Source organism: Bombina bombina, chromosome 4 (genome assembly GCF_027579735.1).
Source record: "Bombina bombina isolate aBomBom1 chromosome 4, aBomBom1.pri, whole genome shotgun sequence".
Lineage (NCBI taxonomy): Eukaryota > Metazoa > Chordata > Amphibia > Anura > Bombinatoridae > Bombina > Bombina bombina.
This window is the reverse complement of record NC_069502.1, coordinates 294,281,817-294,305,944: the sequence shown is the minus strand read 5'-3', so window position 1 is coordinate 294,305,944 and position 24,128 is coordinate 294,281,817. Positions and strand designations below refer to the sequence as shown.

At 41.3% G+C, this 24,128-nt stretch overlaps 1 protein-coding gene across 1 annotated transcript; it reads left to right on the top strand.

Moving 5' to 3' along the window:
- The first annotated feature begins 337 nt into the window (after positions 1 to 337).
- LOC128657335 (uncharacterized) lies at positions 338 to 10,166 on the top strand. Its single transcript, XM_053711642.1, has 2 exons — positions 338 to 4,128; positions 9,980 to 10,166. Exons 1-2 carry the CDS (start codon positions 338 to 340, stop codon positions 10,164 to 10,166), a joined length of 3,978 nt encoding a protein of 1,325 aa, XP_053567617.1.
- The last annotated feature ends 13,962 nt before the right edge of the window (positions 10,167 to 24,128 follow it).

Sequence of the window (24,128 nt, the reverse complement as noted above, 5' to 3'; positions counted from 1 at the left end):
TATAACAAAAGTTATAACCATTCACTATTTAATGAAGACAATGTTCCGATGCACACATGTGGTCAACTTAATGTTTATTGCACATTTTGCATGGCAAAGCATTTTCCAGAGGAACAACCAAGCGATAAGCTTTTTAATAAATGCTGCAATAAAGGAAAAATAACATTACCTCATATACAAATTTCACCACTGATCCAACAACTAATGACTGGACAACACACACATTCAAAGAATTTTATGCAAAATATCCGTTCTATAAATAGTGCATTGGCGTTTGCATCAATGGGAGCAAACATTGCACCACCTCCAGGATATGGCCCATACTGTTTTAGAATAAATGGCCAAATTTATCACCGGATCTGGTGCTTTGCATCCAGAAAATGATGATCAACGCAAATTTGCACAACTCTACATTTTGAGTCCTGAGGAAGCTGCGGACCAACGAGCAGCACTAAAAGAAAATTCAGGATGTCACATTGAACTTTTGAGGGAGTTAAGTTCATATATGTCTCAGTATAACCCTTTTGCAAAAGCATGTAAAATGCTCTATGAGGTAGAGCAAGAATGCATCCATGAAGCATCTTTAAATGGAGTTCAAAATTCTAAAGTTTCAATGGTAATTCTGCAGGACAGAACATCAGATTACCAAAGATATAACGTACAAAGAGTTAATGAGGTTGCTGTTATTTTCCAAAATTCTGATGGTGAACCTCCTCTTGAACGTGACCTTCTTATTCATTGCCGATCTACAGATCAAACAAAAAAAACTGAAAGAATAAGTGTTTTAGATCCTAATCTTGAACCATTGCTGTATCCTTTGTTGTTTCCATATGGGGACCAAAGTTGGGGTTCCAATATTGCTCTTAACTACAGGCCAACATCAATTAGTGATGTACAAAGAAGAGTAACCACCAATCCAAGGATAAGAGTTAGCCAAATGAAATACTACTCTTACAGAATTTCAATTAGGGATCAATTCAATCCTTTCCTTAGTGCTGGCAAGTTGACGCAGCAGTACTTTGTTGATGCTTATGTCAAGACTGAGGCCAACAGACTCAACTATATACGTCAAAATCAATCTAATCTTCACATTGAAAAATATACAGGATTAATGGATTACATTCAAAGTGAGGCTGCTGCACAGGGCCTGATGCCTGGAAAAGCAGTTATTTTGCCATCATCTTTTCAGGGAAGTCCACGAAATATGGCCCAAAACTACCATGATGCTATGGCCATTGTTAGAAAATATGGAAAACCGGATTACTTCATCACCATGACCTGCAACCCTAAATGGCCTGAGATACTTGATAACCTATTAGAAGGTCAAGCAGTGGAGTTCAGACCAGATTTGGTAGCAAGAGTTTTCAATCTCAAATTATATTCTCTTTTGAATGATATCTTGAACAAACATGTTCTTGGAAGTCCTTGCGCAAAAGTGCATGTAATAGAGTTTCAAAAAAGAGGATTACCACATGCTCATATCCTTTTAATATTGAAAGCCGAAGACAAGCCAAATGATGCTGAAACCATTGACACTTTTATATCAGCTGAAATTCCTGATGAACATATTTATCCAAGACTACATGCTATTGTAATAAAGCATATGATACACGGTCCATGTGGAGAACATAATTTAAATTCTCCATGCATGGTTGATGGTAATTGCAGCAAGAATTTTCCGAAAAATTTTCAAGAAGAAACTTTAATTAATGTTGATGGATATCCGCGATATCGGAGACAAAAAAATGAGACCACTGTAATTGTCAAAGGGAAAAAAATTGACAACTCATGGGTAGTTCCATATAGCCCATACTTCTGCTTGAAATACAACTGCCATATAAATGTAGAGAGTTGTGTTTCTGTTAAAAGTGTTAAATATCTCTTCAAATATGTATATAAAGGTTACGATTGTGCAAATATTTCCATTAAGGAACATAATACACTACAGCATGATGAAATTCAAAATTTTTTGGACACAAGATATGTCAGTGCTCCTGAAGCTGTTTGGAGGTTGTATGGTTTTTTGATGCACCATCAAACACATACAATAATAAGACTTCAAGTTCATCTTCCAGGCGAACAAGATGTATATTTCCATAATGAAAACGTACAATTAGCTGCAGAAAAGGCACAAGACAGGGATACCACTTTGACAGCATACTTTAAGTTGAATGTGGATAATAATGCGGCACGTGAATTTTTTTACTCTGACATTCCTCAACATTTTGTATTTGATGTAAAAACCCGTAAGTGGAATCCAAGACAAAGAGGAGCAAATACAACAATTGGCAGATTGTATAATGTAAATATTTCATCAGATTTGGAGAGATTTTGTTTGAGGTTACTGCTCTTGCACTTAAAAGGAGCAATATCCTTTAAGGACTTACGAACTGTTAATGGACAAGTTTGTCACACATTCAAAGAAGCTGCCCAAAAGCTTTCACTTTTAGATGACGACGCTACATGGGATCTTACACTTAACGAATCAGCATCTCAACAAATGCCTAAACAAATGAGGGAACTGTTTGCTTATTTGTGTATCTTTGTTGTCCCACCTAATGTCCCACAACTCTTTGAAAAATACAAACATGATCTTTATGAAGATTATTCACGTCATGAAGACCACATTGATGATTGCAAAAGTTGCAAAAATTTGGCATTAACAGATATTCAAAATGTTCTCATATTGCATGGTAAACGTTGTGAAGATTTTGGACTACCCAATCCATCAAACTTCATTCCAGAAATGCAATTCATCTATGTTACACAGTTGGAAGCCCAAGTTGGAGCACAACTTCAAGAAGCATTAAACATCGAGCAAAAAGCTGCATTTGACAATGTAATGTCTGCAATTGATAATGAAAATTTACCACACAGATGTTTTTTTATTGATGGACCTGGTGGAAGTGGCAAGACTTATTTATATAAAACATTATTGAGTACTTTACGTGGACGCACAGATGGAGTTCTTCCTGTTGCCTCTACAGGAATAGCAGCTAATCTCCTTGATGGTGGCAGAACTTACCATTCACAGTTTAAGCTTCCAATTCCATTACTAGAAGCATCAACATCAAATATGAGAATGACTTCAAAAGATGCAGGGTTCATACGTAATGCTAAATTGCTTATTTGGGATGAGGCCTCAATGACACCCGGTATAGCTCTAAAATGTGTAAATAAGCTCCTTCAGGAAATTATGCAGAACAATAAGCCATTTGGTGGAAAAGTTATACTCCTTGGTGGAGACTTCAGACAAACACTCCCAGTTCTTCCTCATTGCAATAGAACTGCTATTGTGGAAGCTACTATAAAGTTCTATGATCACTGGGATAAATTCAAAATTTTAAAATTGAAGAATAATGTGCGTTCAGTGGATCCAGAATTTAGCAATTGGCTACTAAAATTAGGACAGGGTTCATTAAATAATTCAGAGGGCCTTCCTGAGGATTTAGTTGAGATCCCTTCCAAATTAATATGCCATGATTGTATCATATCTGAAATTTTTGGAAAAAGACTTCTTCCATCTGATCTTCACAGTTTTTCAAAAAAGGCCATTTTGTGTACAAAAAATTGTCATGTTGATCAAATCAATGAGCATGTATTAAATATACTCAATGGTGATGAAAAAATATATCTGAGTTCAGATTCAATTGATGATCAGACAGATGAAGATGCACAAAACTATCCCATAGAGTTTCTAAACGAATTAGCTCCATCAGGAATGCCTCTTCATAAGTTAAAAATAAAATTGGGAAGTATTATTATGTTGCTCAGAAATCTGAACACAAAAAGAGGTCTGTGCAATGGAACAAGATTGATAGTTAAAGATCTTAAGCCAAATCTATTAATTGCAGAAGTACTCACAGGAACAGCTAAAAAAGAAATGGTGTTTATTCCAAGAATAGATTTAGCCCCTGCCAACACTGAACTACCATTCATTTTACGAAGGAGACAGTTTCCAATCAAACTTGCATTTGCAATGACCATCAACAAATCACAAGGTCAAACGTTAGACAAAGTAGGAATATTTCTTCCAGAACCAGTATTCAGTCATGGACAACTTTATGTTGCAATGTCTCGAGTTCGTACATCATCTGATGTCAAAATTAAGATACTTCAAAGTTCAAAGCAAGGAAAGATATTACCAAACAGTGATAAAATTTTTACAAAAAACATTGTTTATAAAGAAATATACTTTAACTAAATAAATAAGTTGTGTATTTTTAATTAGTTAGAAGTAATTTTGTATTATTTAGAGCAACAATATTCTTCATGTACAAATTAAACTTTATTTTAATGTAATTTACTATAAATAAAAATATGACTTTATGTCTACTTTAATGTTTATATCTTATGTTATTTTTTTGAATAAAAAAAAAATAAATAAATCATTTTGGCCCGTGTACACGGGCTTTAACACTAGTCCTGTATAAAACCATTTAAAAACTTACTTTTGATGAGGTTAGACTGGGACACTTAGTGAAAGGGGCTGGGAAAACAAGAATAGCAGACACTCCTCCCCTTCCCCTACATATGAAAAGACCCATAACACAACTAGGGCCTCAATTATATATGCAGCGTCGCCCGTAAAATCCTCCGCCGCCAGATTTTATGCGATTTTGGTATTACATATACGGCGTAGCATACAAGTTACGCGCATATATTTCACCCTTCGGACGTATTTTTTTTAGCCATAGACTAACATAGAAAAGCCGCGCAATTTAGTATCCAATATACAACGTAAGGACTTACGCGCGCAGAATTCAGAAAATCTACTCCATTCTCATCTCGCCACATAATGCAGGCGCAGCAACCCTTGCACTGACTAGAAACGCAACTTAACTCCCTGGAAGCCTTAACAAACACATACATTTAAGCAGCATCTCAAGGTTAAAGGGACAGTATACAATGATATTGTTTTTTTAAGGTTTATTTCTGTATTTGAAATAGTTTGAAGCCACAACATAATCAAATGGATTGAGCTTGTAGGTACTTTATCACATTGTGGACATATACTTGCTTATTTACTTTAAATTTCTTCTCAAAACAATCAAAAATACTTGGAGGAGAGAACAATGGGAAATCATAATTGTATTACCTTTGTCTCTTTAGAACCCACTGGAGTGCAATTTATTCTAATGTTAACACAGCTTGGCATTGATGCCAAAATATATAAAGGGACAGTCAAGTCCAAAGAAAACCTTCTTCTTTTAAATAGGGCATGTTATTTCAAACTACTTTCAGATTTAATTCTAACACTTGCTTTGTTTCTTGGTATTCTTAGTTGAAAGCAAAACCTAGGATGGCTCATATGATAATTTCTAAGACCTTCTTGAAGGCTGCCTCTTTGCAATTGTGTCAAACCAATCACAGACACCACAACCTCTCACCTGCAGCCTTAAAACACCTGATAATGCCCACCCTATCAGTAACATCACTACTATATATACCAATGTGTCAATTTATATTGGATGTGAGATACATTGATTTACATCTTAGAAGTGAATATTACTATATGTACCCTTCATAAACAACTATTGCGGATGTGAGTTATAGAACAAGAATATGTCATAAACATGACAATATTACCTTTTTTTGCCATTTCCACACAGGTCTTATTATATGTTTTAACAATATTAGTGTACTAAAACACACCTCCCATGGATGTGGATGACAATTATATGGTAAATAACAGAGGACAAGATTTATGGTGAACTATAAGAATATTTATTTCTTTTTTGGCTTCTTGGATGAGGGAGCTGAGGTGACTGTAGTGGATTGCCTTGTTCTCCTGGTTTGAGAAGATTCTGATGTTTCTGCTGGTGTGCTGGCCACAGATGATAGGCTGGAGGCAGTGTCCTGCTGGTGTGTAAAGTACTCAACCAACATACCCAAGAATAGATTTTGTTCTCTCCATCTATTGTCCATTTGCATCTGCATATCAGACAGAATTCTCATCATCTGGGATTGGTTATGAACACTTGCACTTAACAATGCTGCCATGTCCCTCTGTAGCTCTATGCTACGTTGTTGTCTCCTCTCTTGGCTCCTGATGAACCCTTCATGGTTCCTGAAGAACCTCTCTTGGCCTCTTTGGATGTTCATCCGTGCTTGTTATGAGCCTCCTCTGGAGTGCAATTTATTCCTCACCCAGGGGTGAATACAATGCATCCATAGGCTCTTGATCAGCAGGGCTTCTAGGTGCTTGTGGGGCAGGGTCACCTGCATCTGCTGTTGCTTGAGGTGCAGGGCCAGCTTCAACTGCTGGTTCATGTGATGGGCCAGCTTCAACTGCTGGTTCATGTGGTGGGCCAGCTTCAACTGCTGGTTCATGTGGTGGTGGGCCAGCTTCAACTGCTGGTTCATGTGGTGGTGGGCCAGCTTCAACTGCTGGTTCATGTGGGGCAGCTTTAGAATCTGCTCTATTTCCATCTGCCAATGGTGGAGCTCGTCCAATTGCTGAGGATGGTGGAGTTTGTCCAATTGCTGAGGATGGTGGAGCTCGTATGGTTGGTTGATAGTCCAAATGATGCCAAGTGTGTGACCACTCAGCCTGTCCAATTGGAACTTCCTGTGACATTGTGTGTGGGTAAAATCCCTGACTGTCATCAGATTATGTTGTGTGGGGGGTAAATACATGGACCCTTTGTGGCTGTCTTGGCTCCCCCTCAAAGCCAAAGGGAGGATATTCCTCTGGCCAGGAATTTTGCCAGGGGTCATATGGCAATGGTGGTGGCATCACTCCCGGGTCCTCAACTGAAGCCATCCAACCATGCTCATGACTGGGAGCATACTGTTCTTGCGGTTGCCTGAAGGGTGGTGGTGGTGGTGGTGGTGGCATGGATGTTTGCATCCTTGTGACAGGAGGTTCTGTGAAGGAGTCAAAGGATGAGATGGATTAGTAAAGTCAGATATATGTCCACTTGGGCATACAATATACATTGATACATGCTAGGGCCTATACTGATTCTCATGCAAAACTCTATAACATGTGTCCTGTGTTAATATGAGACATGTTAGTATTGCACTATTCCACCTCATATCATGAATTGCATTGTGTTAAGTAGCATTAATGTCAAATATAATTGTAGATGTTTTTGTTAGTAGGCCAAATACCATGCTTCTCATTGTGTACATGAATGTGTGATATTAAAGGATGTTATATCTCAAATACATATAATACTGGTGTGTGGGATGTTACTCACCAGCATGATGTGCTGTGGTTGCAGTCCCTGAGTCACAAGCCCCTGGAAGTCCACGGACTGCCGTGATACTCAGGGACCTGCGTATCATCTCCTGTTAGGTGTTATACTCTATGTCCGGGGACAGACCACCGCCTGTTCCCCTCTGGTGCATAGCTTCCTGCCCCATCTTTTCTTTGACCCGCCTTTTGCAGTCATTCCACCGCTTTTTCAGGCCCTCAACAGTCCTCCTCTGCAGGGCCACACTGTTGACGGCATCCTCTACCGCCAACCATGCTGTTTTTCTCCTTTTGGCACTGCCTTTGCCCTTCTCCTGCCCGAAGAGGGCACTGTAATTGTCCATGATGGTCTGGACTAGGGCAACATTTTCCTCAAATGAGAAGTTGGGACATCTCAGCCTCTCATCCTCCATGGACACCTGGCTTGCTCCCTGTGATGTCCCTGGTGTGGGTTCCTCCCTATCCTCTCCCTCCTCCCCCCTTCTGTCCCCATGTGCACCCTCTGTCCCTCTCCTAGATGTACCTTGTCTCTGGGGCTCTCGGGCATCTCCCCTCTCATCATCCCTTCTAGCTCTCCCTCTCCCCACTCCACTTACTCTCTGACGGGGACCCCACTGCTCCTCCTGTCCTCTCCAATACTCCTCTCCCTGCCACTCCTCTCCCCTCCTCCCCTCCGCCCTAACTCTCCCTGCCATCCTCACACTAAATCACACTACACACACTCACCCTCACTCCCAGTTCAATCACACTCAATCACAACCAAGCACTCAGCCTATTACACTGTGAAATTCAAATAAAATGTGTGAGGTGTTAGAAAAAAAAGTGTGGTGTATTTGTATATGTATGTATGCAAAATGTGTGCAATATGTAAAAATATGTGTAAGTGTACAAGCTTAATCAAACACAATGCGACCTAACTAACTTCTCTGTTTGCCCCTCTCTCTCTACTCTGACTAATCCTCCACTCCAGTGTAGTGTGCTGTAGCTCAAAGAACAATCCAAACACACTGAAGAAAATGGCGGCTGCGCATGAGTTTATATATGAATTTTGAATAGCGTAATTACGTGTCGCATTTATATTTGAAATCGCTGTTCATTTTTACGAGTGTTAGTCTAATTTGCATAAAACTACTCTTTATTTACACTTTCCGTGGACAAAAATGTGTATTTGCGCACATTTCAGAAGATCGCCAGTTTGTCCTACTTATGACAGTTTAGCATCTAACGGCGCAGTATATGTAATACCCCGATGTGCAAGGTGAAATTACGGACGGCACGGGTTCCCACACTTGCGCCGAAACCTGCGCTGTATATTTGATCGCTAGGAGTCTGTAGACATCAGTATACATCTAAGACTTTAGGGCCTGGTTAGGAGTCTGAAAATCAGCAAAATGCTATTTAAAAATAAGCAAAATATATATATTAAAAAAAACACTCCTAGATGGGCTATATAAATGGATCATCTACAAAACATTTATGCAAAGAAAAATCTAGTGTACAATGTCCCTTTAACAAGTAATATATTTGTATCAAATATTGATAACACTATTTATTTGATCATTATTTAATATACATTTTACCTTTAATATTTGCCAATGCAAGGTCTTCTGGGGTTACTCCCAAGACTGAACCCTCCTAATAGGGGTGGAAGGCTATCTTAACAACCCAGGCTTACTAAGGCTAGCTCAATTAAACCTACCCCAGCCGGGCTAATCTCACCCTCAATCTGCCGCATCGCTGCCGCCACCATCTTCTTCTCCAGGGAAGGGTGGGAGGGGAAACTTTCTCCTTGAAGTCTGGAACAGGAAGAGGCTGGTATCACTGCTGCAGGACCCTATAAAGGTAAGCACAAACACCCGCTTCCACACCTGCAACATTGTAACAAACACATTCTAGCATCCTCCAGACTTCAAGTTGTTAATACCTTAATGTTGTTACAGGCCCACTAGAGGGCCCTCCACTATCATAAGGTATAAACCCCCTATTCCGTCCTATGTACTCTAGTATAACCATACATAAAATAAGACACAACAACTCTATTAGGAGAAAAGACTGGTCATGGTCACGTTTATTAAATAAAAGATTAACTAGTGCCTAATATTCTTTATTATTATCATTAGGCACTCAAACATATATTAACTTAAAAACTTGAAAACAGGTTTGTCATAAAAAACAGTGGTGGCATCTAGCCCTAAGCTAACCCCTACCAGCCGACGGCCAAGGCCCCTTTCGATATTTGCAGCATGACACCCGGCTGTTCACGCCCAATGGCACAGAGAGAGAGCTGTGATGTTTAGAGATCTTCGGTCTGCCTCCACAAGGGAGAGGACCCCTAGGACAGCACCTAGTGGGCGTATCCCCTCTCCTTTTTTAGACCATCACTCTTCTCTCCCTGTGCCTGCTCTCCAGGGCCTTGACCACCCGCCACAAGAGCCAAGCATCCTCTTGCCGCCACCCAAGCCAACAGGCACCTATTATCTACCATAACATTTTCATTTGTATTTTTTTTTTAACAGACTGGTACCCTACTAATCCCATGTCCACACAAGTACCCTTAAATCAACTCAGCGCACCCCTGATGTCTTTTAAAAACAGATCCAGCCCAACGTCTGTTAGATGGACACCATCAGGTTGAAATAGGTACTTTTTGTCTGCTGTAATGGCCTCAAGCCTGATTACGAAGCCCCCCAGGGCCGTGAACATTCTACACATCTCCCTGTTCACTTTTTTTCTAACATTGTATGCTGCTTTCTGGGTCACTATATGTCTCCATTGCAGTCGAGCAACTACATTTGACCATCTCAGCTGCACATCCCGAAGCCAGGTGTGCACCCACTTCAAGTTAGCAGCCATCCTCTTAATGAGGTCCAAAGCGGGCACCAAGCCCAAGTCATTCCCTCCCCAGGTGCAGCACAATTATGTGTGGCTGCCCCCACCTCCTGTGTGCCTCTTGCAAAAGAGCTGACAAATCTGCCCATGTAAGGCCCCTAACCAGTGGAAGTTGGCTCTGGACGTTGAGAATCCAAGCTGCTGACCTTCCAGTGACCACAACGCCCTGATGGACGCCCAGTGGATATAAGAGTGGCCTACTATCCACACACGAATTGGAGGGGAATTCGCAGCTACCGTACCTGGCAAAACAGGAGTAAAAACCACATTAACCCTTTCTGCCAGTCCCCACTTAGACAGACCCAACCGATCTTGTCCCGTCTAAACTGCAACTACCAACCCTCCCCAACATGGAAGATTTAAAGTTGCCACCAAAAATCATTTTTTTTTTTTTTTTTTTTTTATATGTCCTGAGTGGGTCCAATGTACGTTTTAAATCGACTCGACCTCCATCGCCCTAAGTGTTTAATTTCCTGCGTGGAAGCCCCTCATGCCACCGCACTGGTAGCTTCCTCAATCCTGAAGGAATGCAGGGCGATCCGTTTAGGATCCAACCCCGCCCTTTCTGCTACCTTAGACAGGACCCTACGGAACTGGAATACTGACAATGCACTACCATCTTCAAGCACAAGGAATTGCTGAGATCCCGCATGTCTCACTTTCCTAAATTCTTTCACGCAATGCACAGGACAACACTCCTGGCAATCCTGTTTCACCAGGGAAAACCATGTCCCTTTGCCCTCCTGGTCCGTCTTCGATTTAGGCACTAACGACAGCAGCCCCCCATCTGCTGACCGAATATGATCTGCATGTATTCCCCCGGATCTGTTAGACTTAGAAGACGATACCAGTTCTCCCAAATGTAACACCCCAGCGAACGCAAATGCTAATGCAACTTTGAAGATCAACCTTTCATACTCCGACGTGCAAACCGAGTTCAGCTCCCCCACCAACTGCCTAAGGCGAGGTGGTGTGATAGGTTCCTTCCGATTCTTTGGACGGGGGTCCATCCTACCTCACCTCTTCAAGATCTGCCTGACTATAAACACTCTGGAGTGATCCACATACCCCAATGCTTTGTTGAAGAAGGCTACTGCTGACAATCTGCTTCCAACACCTACTCTACTAATCCCTTCCTGCCTCAAAGCCGCTAACCATTCGAGCACCTGTGCCTGCGATGCCTGCTGTATCCGCACACCTTTCTACTGACAGAATGCCTCCCATCTTTTCCAATGGCCTGTGTAGGTGGTCCAAGTCTTCGGCGCCACTGATGCCTTGATTAGGGGGAGGATGCCTTCCCAACCTTTAACAGCTGCCAAAGAAAAGGTGGGCAGGTTGAACCCTCTTTCTCCGCCTTGGGTGCCGCTTTCCTAAACTGCTCCCAATTAAATCGTGAGAGAGCGTCTGCGATAAAATTCCGCACTCCCGGGACGTGTTTGGCGGTGAAACAGATGTTGAGCTGCAAACAGTGCAACACCAAGTGCCTCAAATAACACACCACTCCAGGTGAGGACGTGGACAATCTGTTAATGGCATACACCACACTCATATTGTCCGTCCAGAACACCACCGAACTGTTCGCTAGCCTCCTACCCCAAATCTCTATGGCTACTACTATCAGAAAGAGTTCCAACAAGGTCAGGGTCCTTGTCAGACTTGTCTCCACCCATTCGTGGGGCCATGGAGCTGCGCCCCGTACCCTGAGCTGCCAGCCGCATCAGTAAAGAGGTGCAGCATTTGGTTTGTCACTGGGGGATCCCTCCAGAGGCAAACCCCATTGAAATGGACCAGAAACCTTTCCCACACATTATGGTCCTCCTTTACCTCCGATGTGACCCTAGCCCACTTCACTCACCCTAACCGACCTTTCAGCTGGCCTTCCAGACGGCGGTTAAAAACTCTGCCCATCAGGATGGCCCATCCCGCGAAATTCAGAAGGCCGAGTAATGACTGTACCTCCTTAATGGTGACCCTGTCCTGACCGCGCACCCTCTGCACCAGCTGTAGCATGTGAAACACCTTATCCTCAGGTATTCTGCAAACCACCAGCACCGTGTCAATCTCTATTCCCAGGAATGTGAGACAAGTGCAGGGGCCTTGCGTTTTATCCCCACGAGAAGTACCCCAAACCTCTTCATCATGTCCTTTATTACCTCCATACACTCATTGATACCTGCTCTCCCAACCAACAGAAAATCATCCAGGTAGTGGGCCACCGACCCACCACCGGATGCCCTCTGTAACACCCAATGAAGGAATGACTGAAACTTTCAAATAGAGAACAGGACAACGAACACCTCATGGGTAAACATCTGTCCACGTAGTATGACCCCTCGAACTTCATCCCCATCAACCTGAAGGCTGACGGGTGTAAAGGCAGCAGCCAGAAAGTGGACTCAATGTCCAGCTTTGCCAGAAGGGCCCCCGGGAAGCAAGTTCTGACTATCTCCAATGCTTCGTCAAAAGACTGATAGTGCACTAGACTGATAGTGCACCGAACTCAGCTCTGGGTCGATAGCATCATTAACTGACCCTTTGGGAAAGAGAGGTGATGTATAACCTGAATTTCCTAGCCTCCTTCTTAGGCACTACTCCCAGAGGGGAGACAATGAGATCAGCGTTTGGGGCGGTGGCGAACGGGCCAGCCACCCTGCCCAACGCTACCTCCTTTGCCAATTTCTCCCTAACCACTTGTGGGAATTTGTACGCCGTCTTTAAGTTCCTATGTACCAAAGAACCCACAACCCTACCTATCACTGGAATCCGGAACCCTCCTTCCAACCCAGACCAGAGCAACCCTGATGCCTTCCGGTCCGGGTAGTGTGTCAGCCATGTCACCATGGCCTCCAGCTTAAGCGGGGTTGGAGCCCTTGACACCAACTCCCAACTTGGTACCTGGTCTATCCTGTCCCTGCTCCTTCTTCTTGCCGCAATCAGCTCCCAGGTGAGGCCCACCACAGAACTTGCATATGTGACGAAAGGAGCAGCCACTCCCCCGATCACATTGCCTATCTTGGAATTTCCAGCACTCCCTGCCCCGTCTCTTTTGCCGGGGTCCCAAGTGAGCCGCTCCCTGCCACACTGGAGCTGGGGAGGGGGAACCCCCCTCCAGCCCCAGTTTAGACCATAGATGCAGGCCCTGCATACCGAAATGTAGTAATGGATTGCCCACCATCTTTCTCTGAAAAGCCATGTCGTATTCACGCCATGCCCCTTCCTTAAATCTAGTATGGAAATCTTCTATGTTATCCTGGTACTTGAATAAGTTATGCCACTGCAGAGGCCACTTGTCTACATAACACGCCACCAGAACCCTGAAGCATTTCAACCACTCCTAGGGCCAGTGCCGTCTGTCACCCTCTCCTTCGCTCTGAACGCATCTAGAGAGAGATTGAATACATTCACGTATCGCCCTTCCTGAATTTTCTTAATGACCTTCTGTTTTAGATGGCCATAAAGGGAGTGCACCAGACAGGGATAAGTATCCCCCTGTGCAGCCACCTTCCTGGGGATCTGACCCGACGGGTGTGTGCTGCCCCCTAGCACTGACGCCCCCACGGGCACTTCCACCAACCCTGGAACCCCTGCCTTAGCCTTTGCCTGTCCAGCCGCCATTTTCTTAATCCACCTAAACATTCTCTGCTGCCCCTTACCCACTTGCCCCAAGTCCGCCCCACTTTCTGAGTTTGATCCACTAGTAGATGACTCCGTGTCAGTGTATGTAATGTCAGGTGCATAGTACTCACCGTTAGACGGCTGATCTCCTTCCTTCCATGCTTGAGGTGCTCCTCCCTTCTCTGCCATCTGCTCTCCACTGGGCCCTGCCACCACCAGTGCACTGGATGATCCAGTTGCCATAGCTGCTGCTTCTTTTTCACGGACCTGCAGAGACAAAGGAATTTGGGGAGTACTCCGGTCCACAAAAGGGGCTTTAAAAGGGGAACCCAGATTTATCCCCCCCTTGACTGCCCCCAACATTCATACCCAGCACCGCTGATACAGCCCTGCTTATCATCTCCTCTTGCCCTGACCCCCCTGGGCATGCACACTTAACCCAGGAGGGGGCTGAGGCCTGCCCACTTTGCGCAGTGCAGCCTCCACTGCCCTCCTAATGATCTCCTCAGCCACACCACCAGCCTGAGCATGCATACCAGCACCCTGACCCGCATTAGGCCTCATCCTCTGTTTCCCTTGTGAAACGTGTCCCCTTTTGCTATCTTGGGAAATCTGCATACCCACATGCGTTATCCCCGCATGAAGACCCCCCGCCCGGATTCAACATTTGCATTCATTCCCCATGTGACATCCGGTGGTCTGAGCGGACCCATGCACCTATAACTGCCATCCATGCCCCTCACACTCTACCTTGGGACTTCCATGCTCCTCCTACTATCTGCTGCGCTCCGAGGGTCATCCGCCCCTCTCACCACATACACGCTCCCTGGTCTGCCATCCGGTGATTGCCCTGATGTCCCAGCAGCCCACCCACTGCCTTTAGAGGCCCCTACCGCGATCCGGAGACTCCCCAACCTACCTTGGGAGCTCTGATCACGTAGGCCATGTGTTCCGCCTCCGCCCCACCTTTCAAGATGGCGGCCAAGCTCCTCTTCGCTGGAAGATCTCGAGAAGGAAGTCTCGTGCGATCCGCCATGCATGGAGGTGTGACCTGCCGCACCCGTAGCTTCTAACTTCTGAGTAGGGTTGCGATCCACTCTCCACCCCACCAGCAACCGCTGGGACTGTCTGACCCTGCGCTTGGCCAGTTGGGCCCATCACTGCAGCCAGTGATTGCGCCAGGGCCAGGACCGCCGCCATGGCCACCGGTGGTAGAGTGGGTAGAGGATTGCCTGCGACCCCCTGACTGCCATCCTTGTGCTATCAGCCCCGACTGACTACTCTGGGGCCTATCATGGGTACTACAGGGGGCTGCCTGACCTAGGTGGGATACTAACCCAGGGGCCTGTCTCTGTTGCCCAGGGTCCTGGTCCACCCCTTCTCCCACGGTACTCTGGGCCTGTAACTTTGGGCCTGTCTCCCCACTTCCTGCATCTTTCCCGTGTTAAAACGTCTACTTGGGGGTGTTCTAATGGGTGTGGGGGGTACTGCCTCATCAGAAAGATTATCCTCCATTTCTCTTGCAGGTCCCTTCTTCCTGGCTGTCATTTCTATCACTTCACGATATCTCTCTTCAGTGGCATTGCCGTCCTCCTGGCTCTATCCATCATCCAAGCTCTGCACAGAAACCGAAGAAACTTTCACACATCACTAGGATCCCGTAGGTAGCTCCTTTCTCATTGGCTGAATCAAGTATATTAAAGGGACAGTAAAGCATAAACTTTTATGATTCAGATATAAGAGCATGTAGTTTAAAACAACTTTCCAAATTACTTCTATCAAATTTGCTTCATTTTCTTGGTATTTTTTCTTGAAGAGTAAAACTAGGTAGTCTCTTAAGAGCTCAGGAGTGTGCATGTGTCTTTTAGTACTGTAAGGCAGCAGTTTTGTGCAACATTATTTGTAGCTTTTTTATACAATGTTGCACAAAACTGCTTCCATAGAGTACTAAAGACACATGTGCACTCCTGAGCTCTCATGAGACTACCAAGTTTTACTCTTCAACAAAAAATACCAAAAGAACAAAGCGAATTTGATAACAGAAGTAAACTGGAAAGTTGTTTAAAATTGCATGCTCTATCCAAATAATGAAAGTTTAATTTTGACTTAACTGTCCCTTTAAGCAAACGAGACAGCCATGGGGACAGCCTTAGTAGACTGAGCTGCACTAATATAAATGGAATATTTCTATATTATTTATAATATAAGTATTTAACAATGATTTCAAATTACAGAAATTAATACTGAATGCTGCAGGACATTTAAATAGTGATCCTGTTTTCACTGTGTATTGGGTTAGTGGCACTTTAAAGTGAAATAAAGTCTTTTTATGGATCTGCATGTATTTAAATATAAACATTTTAAGGCATAGGAAAGTAAAAAAACATGAATTATATAGAGCATGTAATTGTAAGACACTTTTAAATTCACTTCTGTTTTCAAATTTAATTTGTTCTCTTGGTATCCTTGGTTAAACAAGAGTATGTACATATTCTTCACTCCTGGGGGATAGCTGGTGAGGACAACAAAATCACTGACATAATTTCGGTTACCGTGTGTGAGAATGTGTAAGATGGTGTGTGTGCCCAGTGTGAAGATATAGAACTTCAATAACCAGCACTTGAAAGGGTTAAAACTAGAGAATGGATTTGAAGAGCACCGCAGACACAAGATAAACAACTAATGATTATTAACCATGCTAACTGCTGTGCCCAATAGTTTAATGTCCCTTTTAATGTAACAAGAGATGACATCTTACTAACCATTGGTTCAAGTTACTGTTTAATAAGCTAAACACAATGATACATAATACTGCTCCTTCATTTGCCAGTAGGCTTTATATTTCTCTTACTCAGGGAACATCTCCTTATATCTCGGCATATTAGTGAATACCTTGCACTTACTTATCTTTGTTTTATGGTTGCTGTACATATTCTGATAATGTACACTGCAGGCAGGGCTTTCCATATAATAGATCACTGGAGTTGCATAACTTTGCTAAGAAATAATAATAAAAAAAGAATATTAAAGCTAACACTTCCCTGTATGTTTACTCACTGCTTTCCTTTGCTAACTGCTTCCTTTACTCAGAGCTCCCTCGCTGCTTGTTTAGCTCAGTCTCTACCATTTACTAATTGAAGAAATCTAGGCATTGAGCGAGGCTGAGGACTATAAAAAGTTCTAGATCACATATGAAAGAGTAATATGTAACAAATTAAAACAGTAGTAGTGCATGTGGAACTTATAGGGATATGAAACCTAAAATTGTTCTGTCATGATTCAGATAGAAAATGACATTTTAAACAACAATCTAACTTACTTCTTTTATCAATATTCCTTCATTCTCTTGGTATATTTTGCTGAAAAGCAGGGATGAATGCTTAGGAGCCGGCCCAATTCTGGAGCACTATATGAAAGCAGTTTTGTAAGCATGTTATCTTTTTGTATGAGCACTAGATGGCAGTACTATTTCCTGCCAAATAGTGCTCCAGATGCCTACCTAGGTATCTTTTGAACAAAGAATATCATGTTATCGAACCAGATTTCATAATAGAAGTAAATTTGATTTTTTTTTCTAAATGATTTGTTCCTTCTGAATCACAAAATAATTTGTTGGGGATTCATATCCCTTTAAAGCTCAATTGGTCACTAATAAACTATAAAATTATAAAAAAAAACATGTGGTACTGAAAATGTCAAATGAGCATGCTCAGCCAATTTTGGTAGACATGCAGTATATATAGCTATTACGCATGCTCATCATTTTGTATTTGGCATTCATTTTACAAGTGGGGTTAGGGATCTGTGCAGGCCGAGTTCTTCCACACTAAACTCATCAAACCATGGGCCCAATGATCAAAAGGTCTCCAGGCTGGCATTATTATTAAATGTGACAAACATAAACAGGGGCACCTGTGATATGATGATAATAGTAAATACACTCACATTTGGTGTTGCACCTGGAATGGATGGTGCAAAAAAGACAGGCTGGAATCTCACTGTCACCCAGCAGACTGATCTCCCGCAATACGCCAGTGATGTTGGCAGCAATCTTCTGGTAAACCCTTTCAATAGTGGAACAGGGGTATAATCAATGAAATTGTATATAAGTGTAAGATCAAAGATAAGCCTGATGAAACAGCCGATGAAGCTAAGAAACGCGTTGCTTGTTTTTAATGTTTTAATAAATCTAAGTCTTTAATCTTACACTTGCTATATACATTTTCATTGATTACACCCCCATTCCACAATTGGGAGGGTTTACCAGAAGATTGCTACCAACATCGCTGTTCTGGGGAACAAGAGCCTACTGAGAATGTGCACAAGCCTACTTCCTAGCTACTGAGAGGGTTTATTGTGTAATATGTGCAGGAAACCTCAAAATGTTCTTTAATGATTTGGATAGAACATACAATTTTAAACAACTTTCTATTTTGCTTCTATTATCAAATTTGCTTTATTACCTTACCTTTTGCTGTAGGAACAGCATTGCACTACTGGCAGCTAGCTGAACACCTCAAGTTAGCCAATCACAAGAGAGAAATGTGTGCAGGTACCAATCAGCAGCTAGCTTCTATTAGTGCATATTCTTTTTCAATGAGGGATACCAAGAGAAAAAAAGCACATTTGAAAGTAGAAGTGAATTTAAAAGTGTCTTAAAATGACATGCTCTATCTGAATCATGCAAGTTTAATTTCGACTTTCCTATTCCTTTAAAGGGACATTATACACTCATTTTTTATTTGCATAAATGTTTTGTAGATTATCTATTTATATAGCCCATGAAGTTTTTTTTGTTGTTGTTTTTTTTAAATGTATAGTGTTGCTTATTTTTAAATAAATTTGCTCTGATTTTCAGACACCTAATCAAGCCCCAAAGTTTTAGGAGAATACCGACAGATACCTACTCCAGCTTGCTCCTGTTTGTGTAACGGGTCTTTTCATATGCAAAAGAAGGGGGAGGGTCTTATTTCCCACTTGCAGTGGGCTTTCCAACTGCCTTTTCAACAGAGCTAAACTGAGAGCTACTAAGTAAGTTTTTTAACAGTTTTATACCGGATTTTGTATATCAGTATCTGTGCATCTTATTCTTTATAGTAGTGTCTATAACATGCAGTTATATGAAAATTGGTGTATACTGTCCCTTTAAGTATTGTACTGGAGAAAGCCAAGTATGAATGTTGCTTAAGTTGTGGTTGCTTTTGTGATTGTATAAGGTTTTGGACAATTGTGAGAAGTTAAGGATCAAAAGATTGATGGGAGGAATGTCTTTGGCAGTTTGTAGCAGGGAGAAGAGCTGGGTTTGTAGGACTCAGGTAATTGAGACAACTTGATTTTTTTTAAGGAAACTGTTCTTAAAAATGAATTGAGCCTACAAGAGAGTAAAAAGGAATGTGAGATATGACTAAATTCAAGGCTGTGTTTTGGGAACAGCAGTGTTGTATATGTGGACATAAGAGACAGCAGCATGATGAAGAAGAAGAATTATTTTAGGCAATAAGGTTTTTCACAAACACAAAGCATAAATGTAATTATTATCCACTGTTTTCTGTGTTGCTTGTAGGTGTCTTTCAGTTACTTGTTTCTGAATCTGGTTTAAAGGGGCAGTCTACTCCAGAGTTTTTATTGTTTAAAAAAATCCCTTTATTACTCATTCCTCAGTTTTTCATAACCAAAACGGTTATAATAATACACTTTTTTACCTTTTAATTACCTTGTATCTAAGCTTCTGTAGACTGCCCCCTTATTTTAGTTCTTTTGACAGACTTGCATTTTAGCCAATCAGTGCTGACTCCTAGGTAAATGCCATGTGCATGAGCACAATGTTATCTATATGGCACACATGAACTAACGCCATCTAGCAGTGAAAAACTGTCAAAATGCACTGAGAAAAGAGGCGGCCTTCAAGGGCTTAGAAATTAGCATATGAGCCTACCTAGGTTTAGTTTAAAAAAAAAGAATACCAAGAGAACAAAGACAATTTTATGATAAAAGTAAATTGGAAAGTTGTTTAAAACTGCATGCCCTATGTGAATCATAAAAGTTTAATTTTGACTAGACTGTCCCTTTAACTCTCACTGTGACACATGCTTCAATTACATAAGCCAAATTGCAACATATTATAGGGCAAATTGTCTTGCAAGATAGTTGGGGACAAGTTGCTGGGAGTAAAAACAAATGTGTAAGTAGTAGAGTAGAGCATCAATATATATTATTAAAACATTAAAATATAAATAAATGGGCCCAAGAGCATATTAGGCTTATAGTGGTTTAAGAATAATACCAGGGACTTTAAAAGGTTAAAAAATCATTAGGAATGAATTTATGTATAAGGACAATGGTTCATAACATCAGAAATATAAGAAAGGTTAAAGAAATAAAATTAGCGGAAAAGTTGTTGTGGACAGGGACAATGGTGTGTGCCATGAATAAGGGATTTACTATGCACAAAGGCACTGATCACACATAATCATATCATTTGCTAATCATCAGCAGGCTAGCAGTTGCTGAGGAGCCATTTTCAGTGTCAATGTGATCATAGTCAGCCATTTTAATTGTTTATGGGCAGCACTTTTTACAATACCTTTTCAGTGCAATATGGCCCTATTAAAGAAACATGAAACCCCCAATTTTTTTTTATGATAGAGAGTATAGTTTTGTTTTTCCCAAAATTTTTTAATTTAATTTTATTTTAAAATGTATTTAATCTCTCGTGATATTCATTGAAGACAATGAAGCCCATTTATCAAGCTCTGAATGGGCCCGTGTTTCTGGCGAGTCTTCAGACTCGTCAGAAACAGCAGTTATGAAGCAGCGGTCTAAAACTGCTCCATAACCCTGTCCACCTGCTCTGATGAGGCGGACAGGAATCGCCACAATTCAACCCGATCGAGTACGATTGGGTTGATTGACACCTCCCTGCTGGCGGCCGATTGTCCGCGAGTCTGCAGGGGGCGGCGTTGCACTAGCAGCTCTTGTGAGCTGCTGGTGCAATGCTGAATACGGAGAGGTCCGACAGACATTTCATAAATAGGCCTCAATATCTAGGTACATAACATGCATGTGTCTTAAGAACTATATTGCAGCAGTTTTGCTTTTAAACACCAAATGGCAACAGTCTTTTTACCATGTATAACATTGTATAAAGCATTGCTGCAGAACTGCTGCCATATTGTGGTCCAGGAATGTGCATGCTCCTGAATTAACATATCTGTCAACAAGCAATACCAAGAGAACAAAGTAATTTTGAAAATAGAAGTAAAATGGAATTTTTAAAAAATTTTTATTTTACACTTAGGGCCAGATTGCCAGATTCCAAGGGGAGTGGTATTTAACACTTCCGCTCAAGTGTTAACTCCACTAGAAGTAAGCTTTTTGCACGCGTCAGATAGTGCTCGTATTACAAGTTTGGAATTAAACAGTTTTTGCTTGCGCATTTAGAATATTGCGCGTGATATAATATTTCCCCATATAAGTTAAAGGACCAAAAAAAGTGGGGGAAAAAACTAACACCTTACTCGCGCACAAACCTGATCACATATTCTCAAATGCGCTTACCTGACATAAAAATATAAATATTTCACATTTCAATGTTCAAGTTGAGAGCTTGTAAGCGAGTGCTGGACTTTCTCTGTGTGTTGTATATATATATATATATATATATATATATATATATATATATATATGGGGCCTATTTATCAAGCCGTCAACCGCAAATACGCTGTAATTCCGCAGCGTAATTGTGGCGAGCTTGATTCCCCTTAGTTATCAAACCATACAGACTGGCAAAAGTAGAATTTTGTGACGTAACATACGATCCGCCAGTCTCAGTCCGACACAGATCGATGCTTACAGATGTTCCGAATGCAAATTCGGCACTATCTGACTACTTTTGCTAGTTAACAAAAATCTACCAGATACGCTCGCTACTATTCTGGCCCAGTGTACCTGGTTTTCAATCCACTGCCCTGGAGGCGGCGGATGCCAAAGGAATCAATGGAAGTCTGAAAGCAGCGAAAGCTCATGGGAGATAAAAGTTATGTTTACACCTAACACCCTAAAATGTACCCGAGTCTAAACACCCCTAATCTGCCGCCCTCGACACTGCCGCCACCTACATTATACTTATGAACCCCTAATCTGCTGCCCCCTACACCGCCGCCACCTAAATAAAAGTTATTAACCCCTATCCCGCCGCTCCCGGAGCCCACCGCAACTAAATAAAGCTATTAACCCCTAAACCCCTGGCCTCCCACATCACTAGCACTTACTAAACCTATTAACCCCTAAACCGCCAGCCCCCCACATCGCCATAAACTAAATTAAACTATTAACCCCTAAACTTAACAACCCCCTAACTTTATATTAAATGTTAACTCATCCCTATCTTATAATAAATGTAAACTTACTTTTAGATTTAAATTAAACTATATTAAACTATGAATTAACCTAACCTATTATAATAAAATTACATTAAACTATATTAAATGAATAATTAACCTACCCTAACTATTATAATAAAATTACATTAAACTATATTAAATTAATGATTAATACAACCTAACTTTTAAACTAAAATTACATTAAACTATATTAAAATAAAAATTCATCTAACCTAGATTTTATACTAAAATTACATAAAACTACAACTTAAATTAAATATATTATATATTTAAACACCTAACCCTACTCAAATAATTTAAATCTCCACTAAAAATTACAAAGTTACAAAAAACTAACGGCTAGATTTAGAGTTTTGTCGGTAACGACCCGAAAAGCTAACGCCGGCTTTTTTCTGGCCGCACCATAAAAATAACTCTGGTATTGAGAGTCCACATAAAGGCTGCGTTAGGCTCCAAAAAAGGAGCGTAGAGCATATTTAACGCAGCTTCAACTCTCGATACCAGAGTTGCTTACGGACGCGGCCAGCCTCAAAAACGTGCTCGTGCACGATTCCCCCATAGAAAACAATGGGGCTGTTTGAGCTGAAAAAAAACCTAACACCTGCAAAAAAGCCGTGTTCAGCTCCTAACGCAGCCCCATTGTTTGCTATGCGGAAACACTTCCTACGTCTGCACCTAACACTCTAACATGTACCCCGAGTCTAAACACCCCTATCCTTACACTTATTAACCCCTAATCTGCCGCCCCCTCTATCGCTGACCCCTGCATATTATTATTAACCCCTAATCTGCCGCTCCGTAAACCGCCGCTACTTACATTATCCCTATGTACCCCTAATCTGCTGCCCTAACATCGCCGACCCCTATATTATATTTATTAACCCCTAATCTACCCTCCACAACGTCGCCTCCACCTGCCTACACTTATTAACCCCTAATCTGCCGAGCGGCTACTATAATAAAGTTATTAACCCCTAATCCGCCTCACTAACCCTATAATAAATAGTATTAACCCCTAATCTGCCCTCCCTAACATCGCCGACACCTAACTTCAATTATTAACCCCTAATCTGCCGACTGGAGCTCACCGCTATTCTAATAAATGTATTAACCCCTAAAGCTAAGTCTAACCCTAACACTAACACCCCCCTAAATTAAATATAATTTTAATCTAACGAAATTAATTAACTCTTATTAAATAAATTATTCCTATTTAAAGCTAAATACTTACCTGTAAAATAAATCCTAATATAGCTACAATATAAATTATAATTATATTATAGCTATTTTAGGATTAATATTTATTTTACAGGTAACTTTGTATTTATTTTAACCAGGTACAATAGCTATTAAATAGTTAAGAACTATTTAATAGCTAAAATAGTTAAAATAATTACAAATTTACCTGTAAAATAAATCCTAACCTAAGTTACAATTAAACCTAACACTACACTATCAATAAATTAATTAAATAAAATACCTACAATTACCTACAATTAAACCTAACACTACACTATCAATAAATTAATTAAATACAATACCTACAAATAACTACAATGAAATAAACTAACTAAAGTACAAAAAATAAAAAAGAACTAAGTTACAAAAAATAAAAAAATATTTACAAACATAAGAAAAATATTACAACAATTTTAAACTAATTACACCTACTCTAAGCCCCCTAATAAAATAACAAAGCCCCACAAAATAAAAAAATGCCCTACCCTATTCTAGATTACTAAAGTTCAAAGCTCTTTTACCTTACCAGCCCTGAACAGGGCCCTTTGCGGGGCATGCCCCAAGAAGTTCAGCTCTTTTGCCTGTAAAAAAAAAACATACAATACCCCCCCCCCAACATTTACAACCCACCACCCACATACCCCTAATCTAACCCAAACCCCCCTTAAATAAACCTAACACTAAGCCCCTGAAGATCTCCCTACCTTGTCTTCACCTCACCGGGTTCAGCGATCGGTCCAGAAGAGGGTCCGAAGTCTTGATCCAAGCGGAGCAAGAAGAGG